Below are 23437 nucleotides of genomic sequence, written 5' to 3'. Positions count from 1 at the left end.
TGTAAATGCACTATGAAGACCAGAGAGCGCTTTCCTGTCAGCATAATTACTCTACCACAGGGAAAGGTGGAAGCTATGACAGAATGAGAGTGTTTCCCACTGACTTAGTGCTGGTGTGGACAGCTCAGGGGGGTGGCTTTTTCATATCCGTGACAGACATAAGTGACAACAACTTAAGCGGAAGCGGAGACAAGCCCTGAACTTCATTCAATGGTTCCAGAGCACCAAGCCCGTGCATCCATGAACTACTATAGGGTGGAAAAAAGTCCTCAATGCATCAAACCAACACCATGGAGAGGGCAGCACCCTTACCTGACCATGGTACTAATTAGGGCTGTCGATTAATTACAGTTAACTCACGCGATTAACTCAAAAAAAATTATTAAAAAAATGAATCACACAGTTACATTTCAATTGGTATTCTATTGTGTGTGTGTATTAAACATTTTCAGATGTTTTCTACATTTTCAAATATATTGATTTCAATTACAACACAGAATACAAAATGTACAGTGCTCACTCTATTCTATTACAAATATTTGCACTGTAAAAATGATAAACAAAAGAAATCCCATTTTTCAATTCACTTCATACAAGTACTGAAGTGCAATCTCTTTATCGTGAAAGTGCAACTTACAAATATAGATTTTTTTGTTACATAACTGCACCCAAAAACAAACCAATGTAAAACTTTAGACCTTACAAGTCTACTCACTCCTACTTCTTGTTCAGTCAATCACGGAGAGAAACAAGTCTGTTGACATTTATGGGAGATATGCTGCCCACTACTTATTCACAATGTCACTTGAAAGTGAGAACAGGCGTTTGTATGGCACTTTTGTAGCCGGCATTGCAAGGTATTTACATGCCAGAGATGCTGAACATTCGTATGCCCCTTCCTGCCTCGGCCACTGTTCCAGAGGACGTGCTTCCATGCGGATGACACTTGTTAAAAAAAATAATGGGTTAAATAATGTGTGACTGAACTCCTTGGGGGAGAGCGGTGCGCCCCCTGCACTGTTTCACCGCACGCTGCCACAGATTTCCTGTTATAGCAGTCGCGGATGATGACCCAGCACAGGTTGTTCATTTTAAGAACACTTTCACTGCAGATCTGACCAAACACAAAGAAGGTACCAATCTGAGATTTCTAAAGATAGCTCCAGTACTCGACCCAAGGTTTAAGAATCTGAAGTACCTTCCAAAATCTGAGAGGGACGAGGTGTGGAGCATGCTTTCAGAAGTCTTAAAAGAGCAATACTCCAATGTTGAAACTACAGATCTAAACCACCAAAAGAGAAAAGCAAACTTCTGCTGGTGGCATCTAACTCAGATGATGAAAGTGAACATGTGCTGGGCCACACTGCTTTGGATCGTTATTGAGCAGAACTCATCAGCATGGACACATTATCTCCTGCAAATGTAAACAAACTTGTTTGTCTTAGCAATTGGCTGAACAAGAAGTAAGACTGAGTGTACTTGTAGGCTCTAAAGTTTTACATTGTTTTGTTTGAGAATGCAATTTTTTTTGTACATAATTCTATATTTGCGAGTTCAACTTTCATGGTAAAGAGATTGCACTATATTACTTGTATTAGGTCAAGTGAAAAACACTATTTCTTTGGTTTTTTTGTAGAGCATAAATATTTGTCATAAAAAAGAAATATAAGTGAGCACTGTACACTTTGTATTCTGTGTTGTAATTGAAATAAATATATTTGAAAATGTAGAAAACATCCACAAATGTTTAAATGGTATTTTATTATTTTTAAGTGCGCGATTACATTTTTTAATTGCTTGACAGCCCTAGTACTAACAGGATATTAATCATGTTGCGTCTGTAGCAAAACGCATTTTGGAGCCAGCCACTGGTAATAAAGTCAATTATGAATTATGGCAAGGACAGGGCCTTAATAAGAACAGTCACTTCACTGGGATGATCCCCAGGAAATTGATTTAGGCCCTGGCTGCACAAGACATGACTGTAGCTTTATAACCAGTTTGTACCCCACAAAGCAAATTTGATCTGCTAGTTGGATCATCCATTTCTCCAGACCACAGACATGCTGCAGCTGGGGGACATAGTCCACTAGGTCAATGTGGGAACCCACAAACCATGATGCACACTGTGGAGGACTGCAAAATGGCAACTTCCTGGTGGTCTTCATGCCTTGAACATCAGTGATAAGAACGCTGCGACTTGGCCGGATTGCATACACTAAATAAATAAAACAAATCACACATAGCTGCATTTATGCCCCCACTCCAGCCTTCCTGGTTCACAAAGGTTGGGTCATGATGTAGAGTATCTGCACCCAATACACTGCCTAGAAGCATTTGTCTCAGAACACCCAGTCCCGGACCCAACAACTACATATTACCCAGCCAGTCTCACACCCACCTTGAAAAACCTAGGTATTGTTTCTTGCTGTGATATTGACCCACATTATCCTTTATTGCCTCTAAAGTTTGTGTGGTTTTGAATTGCAAGACCACCACTGCACCTGGTTTTGGGTCCCAGAATGAAAGAAGTTGTGAACTGCTGCTCTAATACACAGAAGCATATATTCACCAAACTTAATGCCTATAGCGGAAAGTTACTCTACTTCCTCCTTTAACCAAGTTTAAGATATTTTCATACTTGCAAAGATCTAAGCTGTCTCTCACTGTATCTTTGCAGGATACATGAATAGAAATATAGAATTGTAGGACTGGAAGGGACCTCGAGAGGTCATCTAGTCCAGTTCCCTGCATGAATATTAGAAGCCAGCAAAGAAACACTTACCAGAGTTGCCTTCTAAATCCATTTTACTGCTGCTGAAAGAACTGAAGCTTTGTTGGAGGACTCTTTGAGCCAGTCTCTGAGTGTCACTCTCCTCCTAAAAATATCAACCCTACAGACGAAAAATGAGGAGCTTCACAGATTTCTAAGGCCAGAAGAGACAATTATGATAATCTAGGAGTGGTTTTTAACCTGTCACCTGCAGACCCCTGGGGGTCCACAGATTATGTCAAGGATTTCCAAAGGGGTCCTGCACCTCCATTCAAAATTTTTTAGGAGTCCTCAAATGAAAAAAAGTTGAAAACTACTGATCTAGGCTGACCTTCTGTAGAACACAAGGCATAGGACTGCCATGAATTAATTCCCATTTGACCTAGAGCAGATCTTTTTGAAATCAAAATTGGATGTCTTTCTAAAATTTGATGGAGAATCTACAACAGTTAGTAATTTTTCCAATGGTTAATTATCCTCACTGTTAAAAATAAACCTTATTTCCATTCTGCGTTTTTCTAGCTTCAACTTCCAGGCACTGGAAATAACTTTAAAGTCATTTCAATTTATTCATCACAGCTATTAAGTGTCAAAGATCAACTGCACTACAGCAAGTGGTAGACTTTATATCTACGCTGTACATGCATAGGATACAAGCTTATTCTTGGGGGCCCACGTATAATGTAGGGTACCGGGAACCACGTATTCTTGTGCTCCACAGAGAAAAGGTTTCCTCCAAGATGCTAAAATCCACAGATTTTTGTCTGAAACATCCTCTTTTCCCAATACATTTAAGAGGATTCAAAGAACCAGTTCCCAAGAAAAATTAAGCCATGTATTTGGGGAGCTCAGCTATCTTTTCTTATACACACTTAAAGTAATACTCCATCCTGAGCCCCTACACCTGCCTGAGAGGTCAACACTTTTACACCTACCTTGTGGCTCATGATCTGTATGAAGAACTTTGTTCCTGATGTTTTCGTTAAAACAAACAAACAAACAAAAAACGCAAAGAGTTAGATTCTCTCCTGTCTTCACTGCAATTCATACAATTTGAATGCATCGGTCATCTAAAAAAAATCCTTCCCCCCAAGATTATAAGTCTAAATAAGACAGAATTTAAAGGACTGCACAGTCTAGAGACAACCTGAATCTCAGATTTGGTTGCCCATCAGAAAATATGTTTGCTACCCCGCCGGCCCAGCCGGGGAAAGGGAGAGGGGGAGGGATGGGGAAGGGCTACCCGGCCGGGGGGGAGGGGGAGGGAGAAGGAGGGGAGGGGGAAGGGCTACCTGGCCGGGGGGAGGGAAGAGGTTACCGGCCCCCGGGGAGGGGAGGCGAACCTGGCGGGAGGCATTACCCAGCAGACTTTGCGCCGAACCGGCGCATGGTCTCAGTGTGAAGGCGGCTCCTGGAGCTCCGGAGCAGGCACCGCGAAGCTCCCGCGTCCCGCGCCGTGAGACCACAGCGAGGCGCTCACCACCCCCGCCTTGGGCACCACAACGAGGCTCCAACCCCCCGCCCCCCTTCAAGCACCACAGCGAGGCTCCAACCCCCTCCCCTCGGGCACCCCAGCGAGGCTCCAACCCCCCTCCCCTCCGGCACCCCAGCGAGGCTCCGACCCCCCTCCCCTCCGGCACCACAGCGAGGCTCCAACCCCCCTCCCCTCCGGCACCCCAGCGAGGCTGCTCAAGTCAGCCCGCCCGCGGAAGGGGCGGAGTGGGAGGGGCCTGAGCACTCGGCACTCGGCGCAGGGGTTAGCTGGCGCCCCCCAGGGTCGGGCTTGGATTGGAGCAGGCCGTGTTGGGAGGGCGGGGCGAATAGGGGGAGTGCGGCTAAGGGGCCATGGTGCAGGCTGGGACAGCAGTGGTGGCAGGGGATGGAGCGCAGCCTGGATGGTAGAGCAGTGCATGCTGGGACCGTGGGTCAGAGGTGGAGCGGTGCAGGCTGGGACAGCAGCTGAGGGGCAGGAGCAGTGCATGCTGGGACCGTGGGTCAGAGGTGGAGCGGTGCAGGCTGGGACAGCAGCTGAGGGGCAGGAGCAGTGCATGCTGGGACCGTGGGTCAGAGGTGGAGCGGTGCAGGCTGGGACAGCAGCTGAGGGGCAGGAGCAGTGCATGCTGGGACCGTGGGTCAGAGGTGGAGCGGTGCAGGCTGGGACAGCAGCTGAGGGGCAGGAGCAGTGCATGCTGGGACCGTGGGTCAGAGGTGGAGCGGTGCAGGCTGGGACAGCAGCTGAGGGGCAGGAGCAGTGCACGCTGGGAACGTGGGTCAGAGATGGAGCGGTGCAGGCTGGGACAGCAGCTGAGGGGCAGGAGCAGTGTATTCTGGGAGTGCAACTTGAGGGTCTGGGAGCTGTGTATGCTTAGGGTTACCTGCTTTCTGATTGCACAAAACCAATAACCCTGGCCCTGGCCCTTCCCCTTCCCCCCCCCCCACTACATTTCCCCTCCCTCGGTGGCTCGCTCTCCCTCAGCCTCCATCACTTTGGCTGGGCTGGGGCAGGGGATTCGGGTATGAGAGGGGGTGAGGGCTCTTACTGGGGGTGCAGACTCTGGGGTGGGGCCAGAAATGAGGGGTTCAGGCAGGAGGGGGCTCTGGGCTGGGGTAGGGAGTTGGAGTGCGGGAGGAGGTGAGGGTTCCAGCTGGAATGCGGGCTCTGGGGTGGAGCTAGGGATGAGGGGTTTGGGGTGTAGGAGGGGGCTCCAGGCTAGGGGGTGGGGGCCGAGGTATTCAGAGTGTGGGAGGAGGCTGTGGGTTCAGGCAAGGGGTTGGGGTGTGGGAGAGAGTGAGGGCTGGGGCTGAAGTCTCTGGGGTGTGGCCGGGGATGAGGGGTTTGTGGTGCAGGAGGGGTTTGTGGTACAGAATCCGAAAAGGGCTACAACTTCCTGAGGGCAACCCTTGCCGGTAATTAGAAGGAAGGGAGAGAAACCAAGAGAATTCCAGGAGAGTTGTGTGACGCTCCCCAGGAGTTCCCAGGGTTACGAGGCACCTTACTGTCACGTGCCCTTCGAGTGAGGAAGTCTTGTCTGTGCCTGCTGTGGGTCAGTTCCCTGAAACTACCAGGCTCTGGCAAAACAAACCCTGCCACCCAGGCCTCCTCAGACCTCAGTCTCTTCGTACAGGTTAATGACAGGCACAAACCCACCACCGAGTCTTCTGACCATTCCGTATAGTGTCCAGCCCTTTATCCACTGAACTCCCACAGAACTGTCAGGCCTGCTGTTCCCAGTGGAACAGTACACACCAGTTTATTACTTCTACTTTAGACTCTATACTTGATACTTTATTCCTTATACTCTATACTGCAAAACACACAGCACTTAGATATATTTCTAGTGAAAACAAGAAGCGAGATTATCAAAGAGCAGAGAGTCCAGTGATCGTCAGTAAGAATGCAAGCCAAAAATGGTTACATGTAAAATGAAATCATAACCTGCTCCTAGAAACTAAACTTAACCAACAGGTTAACCTCCTGTCTAAAGATGTTTCTCACCCAAAGTTCTCAACCAAGCCTGAGCGCGACCCCTCTTTCATCAAGCAAACTCGCGGTCCATCTACTTCCTAAGCGAAAGATGTCCCCCAATTATACTAGAGCAAACCTTTGATGTGTACCCCAAAATTGGGTCCCCACCCCCTGTCTACTTCTTGCTACTTTTCTTTCTTTGAAGTTCTCACAGTCCTTCTCAACTGAATGTGAACCCTACATGCTTAATGCACATGTAAACAAACAGATGGATAAACATTTCTTGCCTGAAAGAAAACCATTTTGTCACCTTTCCTGGTGACTAGTCCCAAGACACAGATCCTAAGAATGTAATTTTCAATGCATATACATGACTCTTGACGCAGCATCTGTACATGCGTTTCACAATGATATTGATAACACGGGCTTTTATTTGAGACTCATGGGGCAACCTTTTAGTGAACTAGAATGTACATACCAGGCCCAGACTCTGATGCCTGGCAGGGCAGAGGTCTGGAACGGGCCTGGAACTGGGCCATGGAGTATTTCTAGCATGTTGAGGGTGGGGGGAGGCTCAGAAACAGAAAGGTTGAGAACCCCTGTTCTACACTTCTCTTTGCTGCTTCATCACCTGTTTCAGTGTTCCCTCCATCGCCCGGACTAGCAAACCTCTACACCAGCTTTTCCAAAAGGCTCTCCATTTGCATAGATATCAAGGAAATCCCTGATGAGCCCCCAGCTGTGACAGAGAGGGCTGTTGCACCCCCACATCCTCCACAAACACAGACCGCGTTGAGACTTTTTTGTGTCTAAGCACCAACATATAGTCTATTTAATCCCACTACCAATACATAGCACCTTTATATTGTATCTCAACTTTCTAAACTCTTCTCCAAAAGTCGGGTGTGGGGGGGGTAAGGTGTTTCCACTCAGAGACCTCACTTTGTCAGGCTCTCCTAGCTTTTTGTCTTTCTGTTTCTCTTAGGGTGACCAGACAGCAAGCGTGAAAAATCAGGACGGGGGTGGGGGTGAGGGAATAGGCACCTGTATAAGATAAAGCCCCAAATATCAGGACATCTGGTCACCCAAGTTTCTTTCTCTGTCTGTTCCCCTCAAAGGGCTCCTGCCCATGTCCTTTTATACAGATTCCCTGTTAATGGAATGATTGGTTCCTTGACTCACTAGCCCCAATCTGACCTCGTAATCAGGTACACCTCTATCCAATTAGTCCTTCTGTGAGGAACCGAATTAGTAGGAATAGTGACCAGAGTGCTGACTCAGGTGCAAACCCTCAGCACTCTGTCACCTCATATCTGGAGATATGACCCCAAAATGTCCATTAGTGATCACCACACTCAATGACCCCTGTTTTTGGGTCCTGATCATGTATCTTTTCCATATCACTGTACTCTCTTAGTGCCCATACTGCTTGCAGAAAGAGAAAAAGGACTGCAAATTTTTGTCCCTAGCAAATCTAGTCCTAGGAGATGTATGAGACTGAAACTTACCTCCCAGCATCAAGTCCTTCCAGGGACACTGGTGTCCAGGATATTGCCAATGGATGAACTGTCAATTGAACAGCAGACCTGAGAAGTAACCGCGGCTTCCTGACTTTCTGTTCAAGCTGTACCTTCCTCCTGATTGCTGCAGGTCTGTGCCTCTCTTTCCCCAGGCTTTTTATCAAAGCAGTCGAGTCTGTGCTTTTCAAGGGTGGGAATGAGAGACTGGTGAGAGCGCTCAGGAAGCAGAGAACATGGATTCTTCTGGAAAACCCCAAGACTCACCAGGAGGAAGTGTGTCTGCTGGTGAGGTAAGAGATCTAGGAGGCATCATTTTATCCTTGGGAATCAGTAGCCAATGGAGTGGCTGAGAGGGAACCTCCCGTTTATAGCTTTGTGGGCGGGGGTGTCCTGGGTGGAAACACACAGCTCCCACTCCTAGATATCAGAGCTGTATGCTCAGAGCAGCTGAGCTTTTTTGAAGTGTGCAATCTAGCCCATGAGAGGTTTCTTTTGTCTTCCAGTCTTCTGCTTAGATCTGGACTCATAACACCTAAGATCATACAGCGCCTCCTCCCCTGGGTGAATTCCCCCACAGAAAACCACCGAGTCACCAGCACAGCTTTCCTTGCCCAGGTAAGACACAGGGCTCTGAAGAGCAGTTTCACCATTAGATTGTTGTCTGCCTTTCTTTTGGGAGTTGTACAGTTCAGTGCATAGGAGTAATTGTCATTTTAGACAGTAGAATAGGTCCTCCTTTATATGGAAACCTCACCAGGAACTTCACGACACCTTTCTGAGTCCTTCTCTCTCTGTTGTTTTTATTGCCATAATTGCCTATACTAGCTACACAACCAGGTGCTGGCTGAGAGAGATACAGACAGAGTTTGGATGACTGGATCTCTTCTGCCAAGTCCTAGTGCTGATCCTAACCAACAGCTCCTGATTTTGGTTTCGCTCAGCAGATCTTCTGAATGAACCTAGTGTCCTAATACTACCAACCAAGCAACCCACAACTACATTCACGTCTATCTTAGGTTCCCATTACTCTAGTATCTGAGTACCTCCAAACTCTTTAATGTCTGTATCCCCACAACACCCCTGCGAGGTAGGGAAGCACTATTCTTCCTATTTTACAGGCAGGGAACTGATGCACAGAAGGGCTAAGTGACTTGCCCAAGGTCACACAGGAAGGCTTTGAGGGAGCAGGAAATGGAACCTGGGTCTCCTAAGTCCTAGGCTAGTGTGATACCTGCTGGAGCATCTTCCCTTTCCACAGCCTTCCTCCAACATCTGCATCATATTTCCCACTTACGGTAAGCAACTATCTTTGGGGCTCATCCGATTCTAAGAAAAACAACCTCTCTGTGCCTGTGATGGGCTGTACCTGGGCTTTGAGGCTCCTTACAAGAGGCCCCATGGTCCTACTACACCCTGCCCCAGGAAAAGAGCCCCCAATCTGGGTCTGTCTAGAGAGGCCTCATGAAAGCAGCCAATCCGAGCCCATCAGGCTCGGCTAAAAGGAGCTGAACTGCCTTAACAGGTCAGTTCCTGGCAGGAACTGGAGGGGCAAGAAAGGGTGCTGCTCTCTGGCCACAGAAATTCAGGGGACAGCCAGAGTTTGATTCTGGCAGCCTTTACTTAAGATGGGTTTACAGGAAGAGAGTCCCGAAGAACTTTAACCCTGAGGTGAGAGTGAAGCTAAAAGTGGCCGGTAGGAAGAAGCGACAATGAACTGAAATCAAGCAGTGCCTAGCTCCTGTTTAGCTCCAATGCTAAGGGAGAACTTAAACAAAGGGCAGAATGTAAAGGACCCAGAGTTGGGGCTGGAGACCCTAGTGAGGGCAATGGGACTGTTCTGGACTATCCAAGAAGGGGTTCATTTGGACTTTGGGACTTAGCCAGAGGCCTGAGCCACAGAAGACTCACTGAGGACGGCTGGCAGTGTGCACCAGGGGTGAGAAAAGGACTGTGATACCATACCCAGCCACTAAGAGGCTCTCAAGAGGTGAGTGGATCCCTATTCTAGTGCCCAAAAGGAAAGCTCCATGTTTTGTAGACCTTTCTCATTTGTGTGGAATACTAAAGTTACAGTGTATTATGTGCCAAGTATCAGAGGGGTAGCCATATTTGTCTGTATCCTCAAGACTGGGGCTGTAGGAGGACTCCTTGTTGTTTTTAGTGTATGACATGTCTGCTCAAATTCTATTCCCAATCTTACTGATCCTATTGGGGCTAATGGACAGGTTGATTTTCTTTCAGCTAATGAGTGATCCCATGCTCAGGGAGAAGAAGTTCCTTAAGCCAGTCTTACACATCTTGGAAGAAAGGTCACATGATAAGAACAGCATTGTCCGTCAGATGGCTGAAAGAGGCCTGGGAAATTTAGTCTATGGGGCACCTGAGAAGGTAAGAGAGAATACTGACTAGAATGCAGCATAACTAGAGAAACCAAGGGAAATAGTTCTTCGGAGTTTACAGAGGCTGCACACAATGCACTAGGCCAAATTCTGCTCTCTCACATACCCGAGTAACCTCTTTGCAGTCAATACAGAGCAAGCTGGATCCTTTGCTAAGCTGGGCATAAGCAAACAATCTGTGCACTTTAATATGACCATGTGTAAATGTCTATATCTAGGAACAAAAAATGCAGGCCATACTTACAGGATGAGAGACTTTATCCCAAGAAGCAATGATGCTGAAAACCACTTGAGTCATGGCAGATAATTGAACATAAGCTCCCAATGCAAAGTTGTGGCCAAAAGGGCTGAAATGATCCTTGGAGGCATAAAGAGAGGAATCTTGAATAAGAGTAAAGAAGTTCTTTTCCCTCTGAATATGACGCTCATGTGAGCACTGCTGGAACGCTGTGTCCAGATAAGATGTCCACAATTCAAGAAGGATGCTGATAAATTAGAGAGGATTCAGAGAAGAGTCACAAGAATTCTCAAAGGATTGGAAAAGATACCTCTAGTGATAGACTCAAGGAGCTCAATCTATTTAGCCTTACAAAGAGAAGGTTAAGGAGTGACTTGAGGACAGTCTATAACTACTCACATGGGGAACACATTTTGAGAATGGGTTCTTCCCATTAGCAAACAAAGGTATAAGAAGATTCAATGGGGGAAAATGAAGCTAGACTAATTCAGACTGGTAATAAGGCATTGATTTTTAATGATAATTTTAATTAACCATTGGAACAATTTACCAAGGGTTGTAGTGGATTTTCTGTCACTAGCAATTTTAAAATCAAGATTGGATGTCTTTCTAAAAGATACACTCTAGTCCCAACAGAGACTATTTTAGGGAAGTTCTATGTTATGCAGGAGGTCAGATCGGATAATCACAATGGTTCCTTTTGGCCTTGGAATCTAAGTAACTAGGAATCTAATAATAGGATGACACAGGTGTATTATGGCACCAGGTTTGGCTCATTGTAGCTCGAACCTGGTCTGAAATATAGCTATAGGTCTCCAGGGGGTGGGAGGGGGAGATGAAATTCCCACAGCTTCATAACTGCTAAAGAAAACTTATTAGAAGTGTGATCAGTGATGAGTGTTCTTTAATGTTGTATGTTTGTACAGGTGAAAAAGCACAAGAAGTTTCTTATGGTCATACTGATCAGGGCCTTAAATGACCCTTTCAGTTCTGAAGTCATTGGCGAGAGCATGAAAGCAGTGGCCAAAGTCCTGAAGGAGCTGAAAGAGAAGGACATAGGTTCTTCCTTCAGAGACCTCACCCAACAGATCCGGACCTACTTTGACAACATATGTGACCAGAACTCTCCAGCCCCACTTCAACCGATCTTGATTAGACTCCGTTTACTCCCTGGGCATTGCTCATGTCAGAGTGAAGAGATGTTTCGGCCCCAAGAAAGAGAGGTGTTTTACGGAGGAGAAGAACATTAGGAGGATGGGGATGACATCCCTGCTCCCACAGTCTCCCCCTTCTGTTCTTCTTTCTTGCCACTGAGAACCTCAAAGAAAGTCTGAATACTAGATTGGGTAGCTAGATAACCATGAAAAGGGGCTTCCAAGGTACAATAGAGAGTGTTGGGCCTGCTCTATACCATTTTTATGTGAGAGGGTTGGAATGATGATTCCGTTTTGCAGAGAATTTTGAGATTTCAAATTTTGGTTTTGTTCCTAGTTGTGGGACTCCCTCTCCCCAAACTTCAAAACTCTTTGTGAAACAGAATTACTATTCTCAACCGAGCTCTATTGAAAGCCTTGGGTCCGGGCAGTCTGCTCTCAGACTATCCCGGGGCTGGGAACCCAGGAAACTGTGGGAGCTAGAGGTGCCAGGGAGTTGCAAATTTGAGAGCCAGAGTCCCAGAAGCTGGGGGCCTGGAAGCCCACGATCCCAGTCAGCCTGCTAGATCGGCTTCCAAGGAGCTGGATGAGTGCACTGGCAAGACAGCAGGCAGGATACTAAGGACCCCTGCCTGACTTCTGGAGGAATTTCATCAAAATGGAACTGTCGCTAAAATAGCTTGATGAATCAGCAAATTCAAATCAAAAATTGGTTCATGAAAGTGTTTCCGACTAGCTGGAGTTGGAATCCCTCGACTTTAGCGTAGAAGAGATGGCTGTGCGAGGTACGTGATGTGATTGCCCCTTAGTTACTAACTTGTGGGGCTTTCCTGGCTGTAGGAGGATGATGCTCTTCGTTTATTGGCCTTTGTCCTATTTGGCATCCTGGCCTGCCTGACAAAAAGAAAATGGAAGGCCTATTTCGCCGACCAGGTTAGACAGAGCTGGGTCACACTTCTGCTGCACCTGCAAGACCCGAACCCCAGGGTTTCAGTGGTAAGACCGAGAGTGACTTATTGACTAAGCCAAAGGAATCTTCCTCCCAATGCCAGGGGAGCTCTGCTATTCCTGCCTGCTGTGGAGGCCCAAATTCTCCCCTCAGTTCATTGCCTTTCTGCTGAGTGAGTTTCCGCCAGGTTGGTCCATGGCTGCCTCACCAGAATCCAGGATAGGTCATGGGTCTGAGCCCAACAGCTCTCTATTCCTGTCTGTCTCTGCACCCCAGGCCCCTGCCTCCCCAGAACAGAAGAGAGACCTGGTGAAGCAGCTTTCATAGGTAGATCGGTTCCAAAAAGACATTGATGCTACCTCCAGGTTTCAGAGGAAGCTCTCCCCTCTATTAGTCATTCCTGCATGTTTTCTGCCAGTTACATCCAGATGAATCCCTTTTTGTCCTGAAATAGATGAGCAGTCAAGCAGATGAGTTCCCTTTGAATGACCAAAGCACTCAGTAGGGAACCATTAAATGGTGTGACACTCTTTCTGTTTTTCAGGAATGCAGAGCTACGTTTCACCTCAGGGTCCCGTTTTTGGGACTGAAGAGGCTCCAAACTGCAATTAATGAACACCTTTGATGGCACAGCCGAGCTGAAGCCTGAAGAGCTCCAGGTGGACATTTGCAGACACCTTGTGAGTGAGCTGTTGAAGTGTCTGAGATTCTTGACTGGTGTGGCATGTGGTGGTGTAGAGGTGTGGGGGGATGTGTGATGGGTAATGGAAATAGCGGTCAGAGTGGGATATATGACTGAGGGTGACGGGAAATGTAAATCTGCCACAGATCCCCATTTTTCCCACGTCCACCCAGTCACCTGTTCTTTCTCTGATTTACCTATGGCTTGTAAAAACATGTGCTGGCAGTCAAAGGGCACTTCTAGCCAGAGAGAGCTCATGTGTCACTGATTTCCTCTAGGCCAAAGAGAATGCCGAGCTGCTGGAGAACTTGTACAAAATCACCATCACGTACTTCTGTAGCAGCTGGGAAGAGATCCGGGCAGTTGCAGCCAAGTTAGCTGGTGAGAGATGATGCCCAGTGTCCCTTTTGGTATTCCCATTGAGGGGGAGAGAAAAAAATCCCACTGTGCAGCACTGAGCTGCCATTAATCTCTCTGTGCCTCAGCTTCCCATACATAAATGGGGATGTTAATATCCCTACCTCTCCAGTGTGGTGGTTGGAGGAAATCATGAGTTGCTATAAAGTGCTTCGGGATTGTTGCGGGGAAAGCATGGTGCAGTCATTTAGTCGTAGAGGCTGGGACACTGTCTCGTAGGGCATGTTTACACTTGGAGCTGGGGGTAAAATTCCCAGCTTGATGACACATACCCGCACTAGCCCTGAGTGCTAAAAATAGAGAGTAGCTGCGATGGCAGGAGCAACAGGAGGTTTAACCACCCCAAGTATGGAACCGTCTAAACCCCAAAGTCAATTCTCAAGGTGGCTAGCTCCTCCCACTGCTCGTGCTGCTTTAGCTACATTCTAATTTTAGCATGCGAGAGCTGTCCGAGCTAGTGTGGGCCTGTCCCATTGAACTGGGAGTGACCCTCCTAGCTCAAAGTGCAGACTGTTAGGGGGCTTATTCCTTCACCCACTCACTTCCCTGGTCCTTCTCGCATGAACAGAGAGCAACAATACCCAAAGTCCAAAGGTGCAAACAATTCGATGTTTATTGGGGTGAACTTCCAGCAAGCATGATTCCAGTTTCCTTCCTTAGTATCCTCCTTCCCAGCTCTGACACCACAAAGCCTTACACCTGTGTCCCTGTTCCCATTCCTGCCCTTAGCCAAACATGATTCCAACTTCCTTACTCCCATTCCCTGTTCCCATCTCCCCCTTTAGCAAAACATGATTCCAATTTTCTTACCCCCATTCCCATCTCACACACCCATATGCCCACCCCCACCCACACCCAGTCACTTCCTCATTGACTACAGATTATATAGTAAAACTTGAGTTCTGCTTAGCTATACCTTAACCAATCATTTTCCTGAAATTTAACTAACCAATCCTAACATATTGTAACATGATTATGTAACCAATTATATCCCACCACCTCAATTAGTTTACACCCAGCAAAATTAATTATACAGCAGACAGGAACAATCACAGAACCAGACAGAGATTATACAGACAAACAACAGCAAAGTGGGAACTATAATGGCAAAACAATACAGAAGTGAGGATTTCACATCCCAGCTATTGATAAGTGAGTTCTTGCCAGACAGGGTGCTATCAAACTAAGTTTCCTTTTACATTTTCTAGGCACTTCCCTTTCTCTGGAGGTGATAGGAGTACAATCCTGTCCTGATAGTGCCTAACAGCCCAATAGCACCTAATTTCAATGTGACTAGTTTGGAATGTGAGGATGTGACCGTTCGCTTCCCAGCTTATGGCTGCCTCTGCTGCTTAGCCAAAGGCCTTAGCCTAAGAACAGGGCCACAAACTGTCACAGTAAGAGAAGGCCCTTACACTGGCAGACAGTGGTTTTGATTCTTTCTTTTATACCTCTATCACTAGCCAAGTGATAAGAATACACCTAAATTCTTAGAGTATAGGCCTTTGCAGACAGGCCTGAATATCTATATCCTAACAGTAAACACATGACAGATCGTTCTCTGTTAATCGACCGTGAGGAGTTTCCACAGGGTTACACCTTGTTTGCCTTTGACCTGTCTCCTGACCAGGAATGCGCCAATGACTATTCCCTGATTAAAACCGGGAACCAGAGAGCAGAAACACGTTTTGAGAAGGCTTTAACCATCACCGTCAATCTGATCGTGCATGGGGTTTTTGACAACATCATAGAGAGAAATCAGAGGAGAGACATTCTGTTTGACTATATGTAAACATGGACACCGTGCAGCTCTCGTGTCTTATCAATGTGCCTTATACGAAAAAGAATTTCTTAGATGCGTTCCCTTGCCATTGGCTCCCTGGCTACAAGCTGTCTCAGAGACCCCTAGGTTTGGTGGTCAACACGCATCCACACAACGAACCTGGTGAACACTGGCTTGCCTTGTGTCTGGCGGAGCGTAACGGTAGAGAGCTTTTAGACTCATACGGGCACCCCCCGAAGAGCATGTTGTTTCCTAAAAGCATTATGAAATTTTTAAACAAAAATGCCACAGGCATTGTGTTTCCCAATAGACAATTACAAGACCCCCGCTCTGTTACCTGCAGCTGTCACTGAGTGTTTTTCTTACATCATTGGAGTAAGGGTTTATCCTTTGACCGGATTTTAAAATTGTATTCTAACGACTTAGTGCAAAACGACCGGATGGTGATGAATTTTGTAAAAAATAAATTTTAAATTCTTGGGCATGCCTAGCTTTGCTCAAAATGTGTTTCAGCAAGCCCACACATGTGTATCTTGCAATGCTTTTTATAGCCATGTTATCCAATATTCTCAGGCATAACAGACAATGTTTTGTTTCACCTTAGAGACTAACCAATTTATTTGAGCATGAGCTTTCGTGAGCTACAGCTCACTTCATCGGATGCATACCGTGGAAACTGCAGCAGACTTTGTATACACACAGAGATCATAAAACAATACCTCCTCCCACCCCAGTGTCCTGCTGGTAATAGCTTATCTAAAGTGATCATCAAGTTGGGCCATTTCCAGCACAAATCCAGGTTTTCTCACCCTCCACCCCCCCACACACAAACTCACTCGCCTGCTGGTAATAGCCCATCCAAAGTGACAACTCTCTACACAATGTGCATGATAATCAAGGTGGGCCATTTCCTGCACAAATCCAGGTTCTCTCACCCCCTCACCCCACTCCAAAAAACACACACACAAACTCACTATCCTGCTGGTAATAGCTCATCCAAAGTGACCACTCTCCCTACAATGTGCATGATAATCAAGGTGGGCCATTTCCAGCACAAATCCAGGTTTTCTCACCCCCCCACCCCCATACACACACAAACTCACTCTCCTGCTGGTAATAGCTCATCCAAAGTGACCACTCTCCCTACAATGTGCATGGTAATCAAAGTGGGCCATGTCCAGCACAAATCCAGGCTTTCTCACCCCACCCCCCCTTTTTCTTTTTTTTCCCCGGGGACACACACACACACACAAACTCACTCTCCTGCTCTAGCTCACGCAAGCTCATGCTCAAATAAATTGGTTAGTCTCTAAGGTGCCACAAGTACTCCTTTTCTTTTTGCGAATACAGACTAACACGGCTGTTACTCTGAAACCAATGTTTTGTTTGGCATTATCCAACACATTTTTTATAAAGTAACTTTTCCCACTGTTGCTAGGCCCCGCGAGAATTGCAGAAAAGGGGTGTTTCCACCTCGTATCCATTTTACAAGCCGTAGGGCAGGGTTTTAAACCCTTCTCCTAGGACCCTCTTGTTGTAAATGACTTTCTGTCTTTTCTTAAGGGTTTTTGTCTCCATTTACCACTGATTTTTGTTCCTTACGATAGAGGGCTGCTGCACCTCTCTCTTTTTTGAGGTGTTTTCTCGCAGGCCCGTGTAATAGTCCAGGACTAGATCTTTCAAACTGTCAAAGTTGATCTTTTGACAGTTTGCCAAGTTCAGGGTAATACCTTTGACTTTCATACAGGCCTTTCCTCCTGACAGCTTATACCTGTATGTTTTCGGGTCTGCCGACACAAACTTGGTGATGTGTTGATCTGGCAGGATCTCGCTTGTGAGGGAATTTAAAAACAGTTTAGCGATTTGGCGTTTAGCAGGGTTAAACCTGATTTCGTGTTGGCACAAACACATGCCTTCTTTCTGGTAGAAATCGTTCATGTACTTATTTTGTTTTTCTTCGTCTGTGCACCAGCTGGGATACCCGGAAGCCTCTTGTTTCTGGCGGAGGTATCATTTGATATACTCTGAAAAGAGTTAATCAGATTTTTCATTAAAATGCCAGATTTCATATATTTTAGCCACTTCACTATGGCCGCGTTCAATTCCACCGTTCAGATCTCAGATTTGGCTGCCCATCAGAAAATATGTTTGCTACCCCGCCGGCAAGTTGTCACTTCAGTACCATGATGTCCTTTTGCTCTGAAACGTGACTGGCTAAAAATGGCATCTCCTTAGTTGGCCTGCTCTGTGTGTGTGTATTGGAATCAGAGCTGTGACGGTCGTGACAAAAATGAGAAGGGGGAGGATTTGTTGCATTTTGCTCATCTTAACTCTGCAGAGCCAGCCCAGCTACAGGAGGGAGAGCTCAGGTCTATTCTGCATCATCATTGTTATTATTTGTTTGTATTAGCATAGTGCCCAGGAGCCCTAGTCATGGACAAAGATCTGTTGTGCTAGGCACTGTACAGTGATTAAACAAATGCAACATTAACAGAAAGAAAAGGAGTACTTGTGGCACCTTAGAGACTAACCAATTTATTTGAGCATAAGCAGAATTAATATCATATTGCCTCTATATAAATCCACACTACATCCATATCTTGAATACTGTGTGCAGATGTGGTCGCCCCATCTCAAAAAGATATCTTGGAAATGGAAAAGATACAGAAAGGGGCATCAAAAATGATTAGGGGTATGGAACAGCTTCCTTATAAGAAGAGAGAAGACTGGGACTTTTCAGCTTGGAAAAGAGATGACTAAGGGGGTGAAAGTAACTAAGGAAGTGTTATTTCTGCTTCTCCTAACACAAGAACTAGAGGTCATCAAATGAAATTAATAGGCAACAGGTTTAAAACAAACAAAAGGAAGTATTTCTTCACACAATGCACAGTCAACCTGTGGAACTCCTTGCCAGAGGAAGTTGTGAAAGCCAAGACTATAACAGGGTTTAAAAAAGAACTAGATAAGTTCATGAATTAGTCAGGATGAGCAGGGATGCAAAACCAAGCTCTGAAGTGTACCTAGGCTCTGTTTGCCAGAAGCTGGGAATGGGCCAACACTAGTTAAGGAAGAATTCTAGGCTACCCTGAGCTGTATGGTTATGACACTATCTGACCCCCCTGCTGGATCCCAAGGCCACAGAGCCATTCAGCCAAATGGATGGTATTGAGATGGGGGACTATGACCTGTTCAAACAGGCTTTGCTGCTGAAGTTTGAACTGACCCCTGAGGCATACAGGAAACGATTCCGGGGTGTACGCAAGACCCCAGGTGTCAGTTACAAGGAGGTCACCAATCTGCTGGGGGAATATCTCCGTAGATGGGGGAAGGGCACAGGGGCCACTACCGCAGAAGAGGTGTGTAACCTGGTGAGGTTGGGGCAGCTGTATGACATCTGCCCTCCAGACCTGAAGATGTGGTTAGTGGACCGGAAGGCTAAAGATCTGCGCAGTGCAGGGGCACTAGTGGATGAGTTTGTGAACAGCAGATAGGGCGCAGGAGGGAGACCCACATCAGGGACTCAGAAGGGGAGTCACACAGAAACCTCTCCAGGGTGGGACTCCAGGAAGCCCAACTCACAGGTGCCCCTGAAGGCCGGGGCAGGCTGACCCCCCGTGGGACTTGAGGGACCTGAAATGTAATTACTGTGGCCAAAAAGGACACAAGGTGGCTCAATGCCTGAAGATGGAGGAAATGGCAGCCGAGCAGAACCCGCGGGGTGTCAACTGGGTGGAAGCCCACCGAGAGGGGGCACCGCGGGTCCAGGGGGCCGCAGTCGATAGGGCTATGCTGGGGTCGGGGGACACACCGAAGCACAAGGGTAGGGCTTGACACTGCTGGGCCAGAGCCTCTGTCCCAAGGTGGGGAAACTGAGGCACAGCCAACCAGGGCTGTCCCCTCAACCCAGCAGCCGAATTCCAGATGGAGCTGCAGGAGGATCCCTCCTTAGAGAAGCTGAGGGCCCTTGCTGGCCACAATGGTGCAGGATCCCAGGGGGAGGACTGCCGGGAGAGATTCCTGTGGGAGAAGGGATTCCTGTACCGGGAATGGGCTGGTGGTGGAATCTCCTTCCTTAGAAGTTTTTAAGGTCAGGCTTGACAAAGCCCTGGCTGGGATGATTTAATTGGGTATGGGTCCTGCTTTTGAGCAGGGGGTTGGACTAGATGACCTCCTGAGGTCCCTTCCAACCCTGATATTCTATGATTCTATGATTCAGGGCCAACTGAACCTTGGAAAGCCAAGAGGCAATTGGTGGTCTTCCCCCAGAGGTACCACCACAGACTGTTGTACTTGGCCCACAATATTCCCCTTTCAGGGCATCTGGCGCACCAGGCAGAGGCTGCTGCAGAGATTTTAGTGGCCCGGGGCCTTTGATGCCGTCCAACAGTATTGCAGGGCCTGGGACTCCTGCCAGAGGGTGGGGAAGGGCCAGGATAAGTGTAAAGCAGCTCTGAGACCTCTGCCCATCATAGAGGAGCCTTTCCAGAGGGTGGCCATGGACATAGTGGGGCCCCTCAGCAGGGCAACCCGGTCGGGGAAGAAATACATTCTGGTGGTGGTAGATTTCGCTATGCGCTACCCCGAGGCAGTGGCCATGTCGTCTATGGAGGCAGACACCGTGGCAGACGCGCTGCTCACCATTTTCAGCAGAGTGGGGTTCCCCCAGGAGGTCCTTACAGACCAGAGGTCCAACTTCATGTCAGTCAACCCTGCTCCAGTGCTTGTGGGAGAAGTGTGGGGTCCGACACACCTGGGCCTCGGCGTGTCACCCTCAGTCCAACAGGCTGGGGGAGAGGTTCAACGGGACCCTAAAGATGATGCTGAAAACCTTTATGGACCAGCACCCACAGGACTGGGAGAAGTATTTAACCCACCTGCTGCTCACATACAGGGAAGTGCCCCAGGAATCCACAGGGTTTTCCCCTTTCGAGTTGTTGTATAGGAGGAGGGTGAGGAGACCCTTCGACTTGATGAGGGACGAGTGCGGGGGGAAGGCCTCCCCCGATGGAGTATGTACTGACCTTTCTGGAAAAGTTCGCGGAGCTCATGGGCTTGGCCAGGGGAAACCTAGCCAGGGCACAGGAAGCAGGTCTGGTACAACCGCTCAGCACGTGCCTGCTTCTAGGCTACCGGGGACCAGGGGATGCTTCTCATCCCCATGAGGAAGCACAAGCTGCAAGCTGCCTGGAACGGCCCCTTCAAGGTCATCAGACATGTAAATGAAGTGAAATATGTAGTGGAACTGTCCATCCGGGCACACCGCCACCGGGTGCACCATGTCAACATGATGAAGCCATACTGGGACAGGGAGAAGTTGGGGCTGGCTGGGTGTGGGCAGTGGGAGGAGAAGGGAGAAGATCCCCTGGTGGGACTCCTCCCTGAGGTGGGGGCTGACCCCTCGCTGGAATCAATTCTCCTCTCAGACCAGCTAACCCCTGCCCAGCAGGCAGAGATCAGAGAGGTGCTGCCTTCACACCGGCAGCTGTTCTCCAGCCGGCCTGGGCTCACTAACCTGGCTGTTCACTGGGTGGAAACAGGAGCCAATCTTCCCATCAGGTATCCCCATTCAGGGTCACTAGGAAAACAGCCCAGGATCTGGAGAGAGAGGTTGGAGACATGCTGGCTTTAGGGGTGATCCAGCCATCCTCCAGCCCCTGGGCCTCTCCCATGGTGCTGGTCCCCAAGAAGGACGGGTCGATCCGGTTCTGTGTGGATATCGGAAGTTCAGTGCCATCACCATGTCCGATGCCTACCACCGATAAAATCTCTAGACAAGTTGGGGGGGGCGGGCGCTGATGTGACAATGTGGGACTGTTCTTAATGTTTCCTCTGAATAGTGTGGGTGTGCCTCAGTTTCCCTATGCAGTTCTTAAGGATCTAGGTGGTGGGATAAGGCTGTATGATCACTGCAGAGCCCTAGAGGGCAGGTGTGTGCAGGAATCTGGACACAGAGAATCGCCAACACCCTGTTTCCTGGCCACTGATGGCCTGGGCCCTTCCCCCCGCAAGGTGAGAGCTAAAGGATTGGAGAACAAGGGAATCAGGTGACCTCTTGGCACGGGGAAAGGAACAAAACCCAGAGGAGGAGAGGCTGGAGGGAGTTTCAGTTTTGGGCTGGCTGGGACATGGAGTGAAGGGCAGACATGGTTGTCTGGCTCACGGCCCCCCAAAATGGACCCAGCTGAGGGGTCCTGTTCTCTGCACCTGCAAGCTCTGTTTTAGACCATGTTCCTGTCGTTTCATAAACCTCTGTTTTACTGCCTGGCTGAGAGTCACATCTGACTGCGAAGTTGGGGTGCAGGACCCTCTGGCTTCCCCAGGAGCCCCGCCTGAGCGGACTCGCTGTGGGAAGCGCACGGAGGGGCAGAGGATGCTGAATGCTCTGAGGTCAGACCCAGGAAGCTGTGTCAGCCTGCAGACAGTCTGCTCACAGACAGGAGACTTCCCCAGAGTCCTGACTGGCTTCATGGGGAGCAGTTCCAGAGCATTGCCCAGGGACTCCATGACAGCTATCAAATCCCCCCTCACTCTTCTCTTCTGCAGACAAAATAACCACAGTTCCCTCAGCCTCTCCCCATAAGTCACGTGCCTCAGCTCCCTACTCATTTTCATTGCCCTCCGCTGGACTCTCTCCAATTTGTCCACATCCTTTCTGTAGTGGGGGCCCAAAACTGGACGCAATACTCCAGATGAGGCCCTCACCAGTGCTGAATAGAGGGGAATAATCACTTCACTCGATCTGTGGGCAATGCTCCTACTAATGCAGCCCAATATGCTGTTAGCCTTCTTGGCAACACGGGCACACTGCTGACTCATATCCAGCTTCTCATCTGCTGTAACCCCAGGTCCTTTTCTGCAGGTCCTTTTCACCAGTTCTTTATCCACCTTTCAAATCTCATATTAAACCCCATCTTCTCCAACTGAACTAATATTTTCCCAATTGTATCAAATGCATCACTGACATCCAGGTAGATTAGATCATTGGTTCTCAAACTGGGGGTCACAACCCGGTTAAGTGGGGGGGTCACAAGCCCCGACCCCAGCGCACGGCTGTAAGTTGCGAGCCCCGACCCCTGTGTGGAGCTGCGGGGCTACGAGCCCCATCCCAGGCACACGGCTGTGGGTCCTGACCCCTGTGCTAGGCTGTGAGCCCTGACCCTGGTGTGCGACTGTGAGTCCCGACCCCGACCCCTGCGCCGGGCTGTGAGCCATGACCCCGGTGTGCAGCTGTGAATCCCGACCCCGACAGGGAATCATGGTTGCGAGCCCCGACTCCAACCCCCACACAGGGCTGCAAGCCCAGACCCCAACCCTGGCCAGGAGCGGGACTGTGATCCCTGAGTCCGACTGCCACATGGGGTTGCAAGTCCTGACCCCAACCAGGAGTGGGGCTGTGAGCCCTGAGCTGGGGCATCCAGGATGCTGTGAGCCCCGACCACTGTAATGGGGTTTCAGGCGGAGCCCGGCCATGCTGAGGGTTATCAGCCGAGAGCACACACAGGGTTGTCAGCCCCGAGCCCCGCCACCCTCTGTGTTTTAGTCTTAATTTAAAAGCAGTGAGTAAAGGTAAATTCATTTTAAGCCATAGGGTTTAAATTTAGTATTTAACATAGTGTTAAATATCAAAAATGTGTTTTTAATTTTTAAGGGGGGGTCGCACTCAGAGGCTTGGTGTTCGAAAGGGGTCACCAATACAAAAAGTTTGAGAACCACTGGATTAGATCTACTGCATTTCCTTTGTCTAAAACCTCAGTTATCTTCGCAGAGAAACAGATCAGGTTGGCCTGGCAGGACCTACCGATTGTAAAACCAGGTGGTATTTTATCCCAGTTACTGTTCACCTCTATGTCCTTCATTACTTTCTCTCTCAAAATTTGTCCCAAGACCTGGCAGACAGTTGAGGTCAAATTAAAAGGCCTGTAGATACCTGGACCACATTTTTTTCCATTTCTTAAAAATAGGAACTATATTAGCAATTCTCCATTCCCCCGCCCCGAGTTTACAGAGTCATCAGAAATCCTTGCTATTGGGCTTGCAATTCCATGTGCCAGTCCCC

At 48.2% G+C, this 23437-nt stretch overlaps 1 protein-coding gene across 11 annotated transcripts in view; it reads right to left on the bottom strand.

Annotated features, from left to right (window-relative positions):
* The window catches only part of LOC140900828 (gametocyte-specific factor 1-like), a 29015-nt gene extending 24728 nt beyond the window's left edge, over window positions 1-4287 (bottom strand). For 4 of the 11 annotated variants that reach the window (XR_012155725.1, XM_073318693.1, XM_073318701.1 and 1 more), the window contains exons 1-2: window positions 4066-4140; window positions 3709-3743 (exon numbers count right to left, since the gene is read on the bottom strand). Coding sequence is in view for 10 of the 11 variants with exons in the window: in XM_073318693.1 (XP_073174794.1) it covers window positions 3709-3743; window positions 4066-4130 (100 nt within the window). In the remaining variant the exon portion in view is untranslated. Of the gene's footprint in view, window positions 1-2785; window positions 2928-3708; window positions 4021-4065 lie in introns of those variants that run through there. The other 7 variants (XM_073318700.1, XM_073318699.1, XM_073318696.1 and 4 more) reach the window with 7 other exon arrangements.
* Between the last annotated feature and the right edge of the window lie 19150 nt (window positions 4288-23437).

Source organism: Lepidochelys kempii, chromosome 20 (genome assembly GCF_965140265.1).
Source record: "Lepidochelys kempii isolate rLepKem1 chromosome 20, rLepKem1.hap2, whole genome shotgun sequence".
Lineage (NCBI taxonomy): Eukaryota > Metazoa > Chordata > Testudines > Cheloniidae > Lepidochelys > Lepidochelys kempii.
This window is presented reverse-complemented; position numbering and strand designations above follow the sequence as displayed.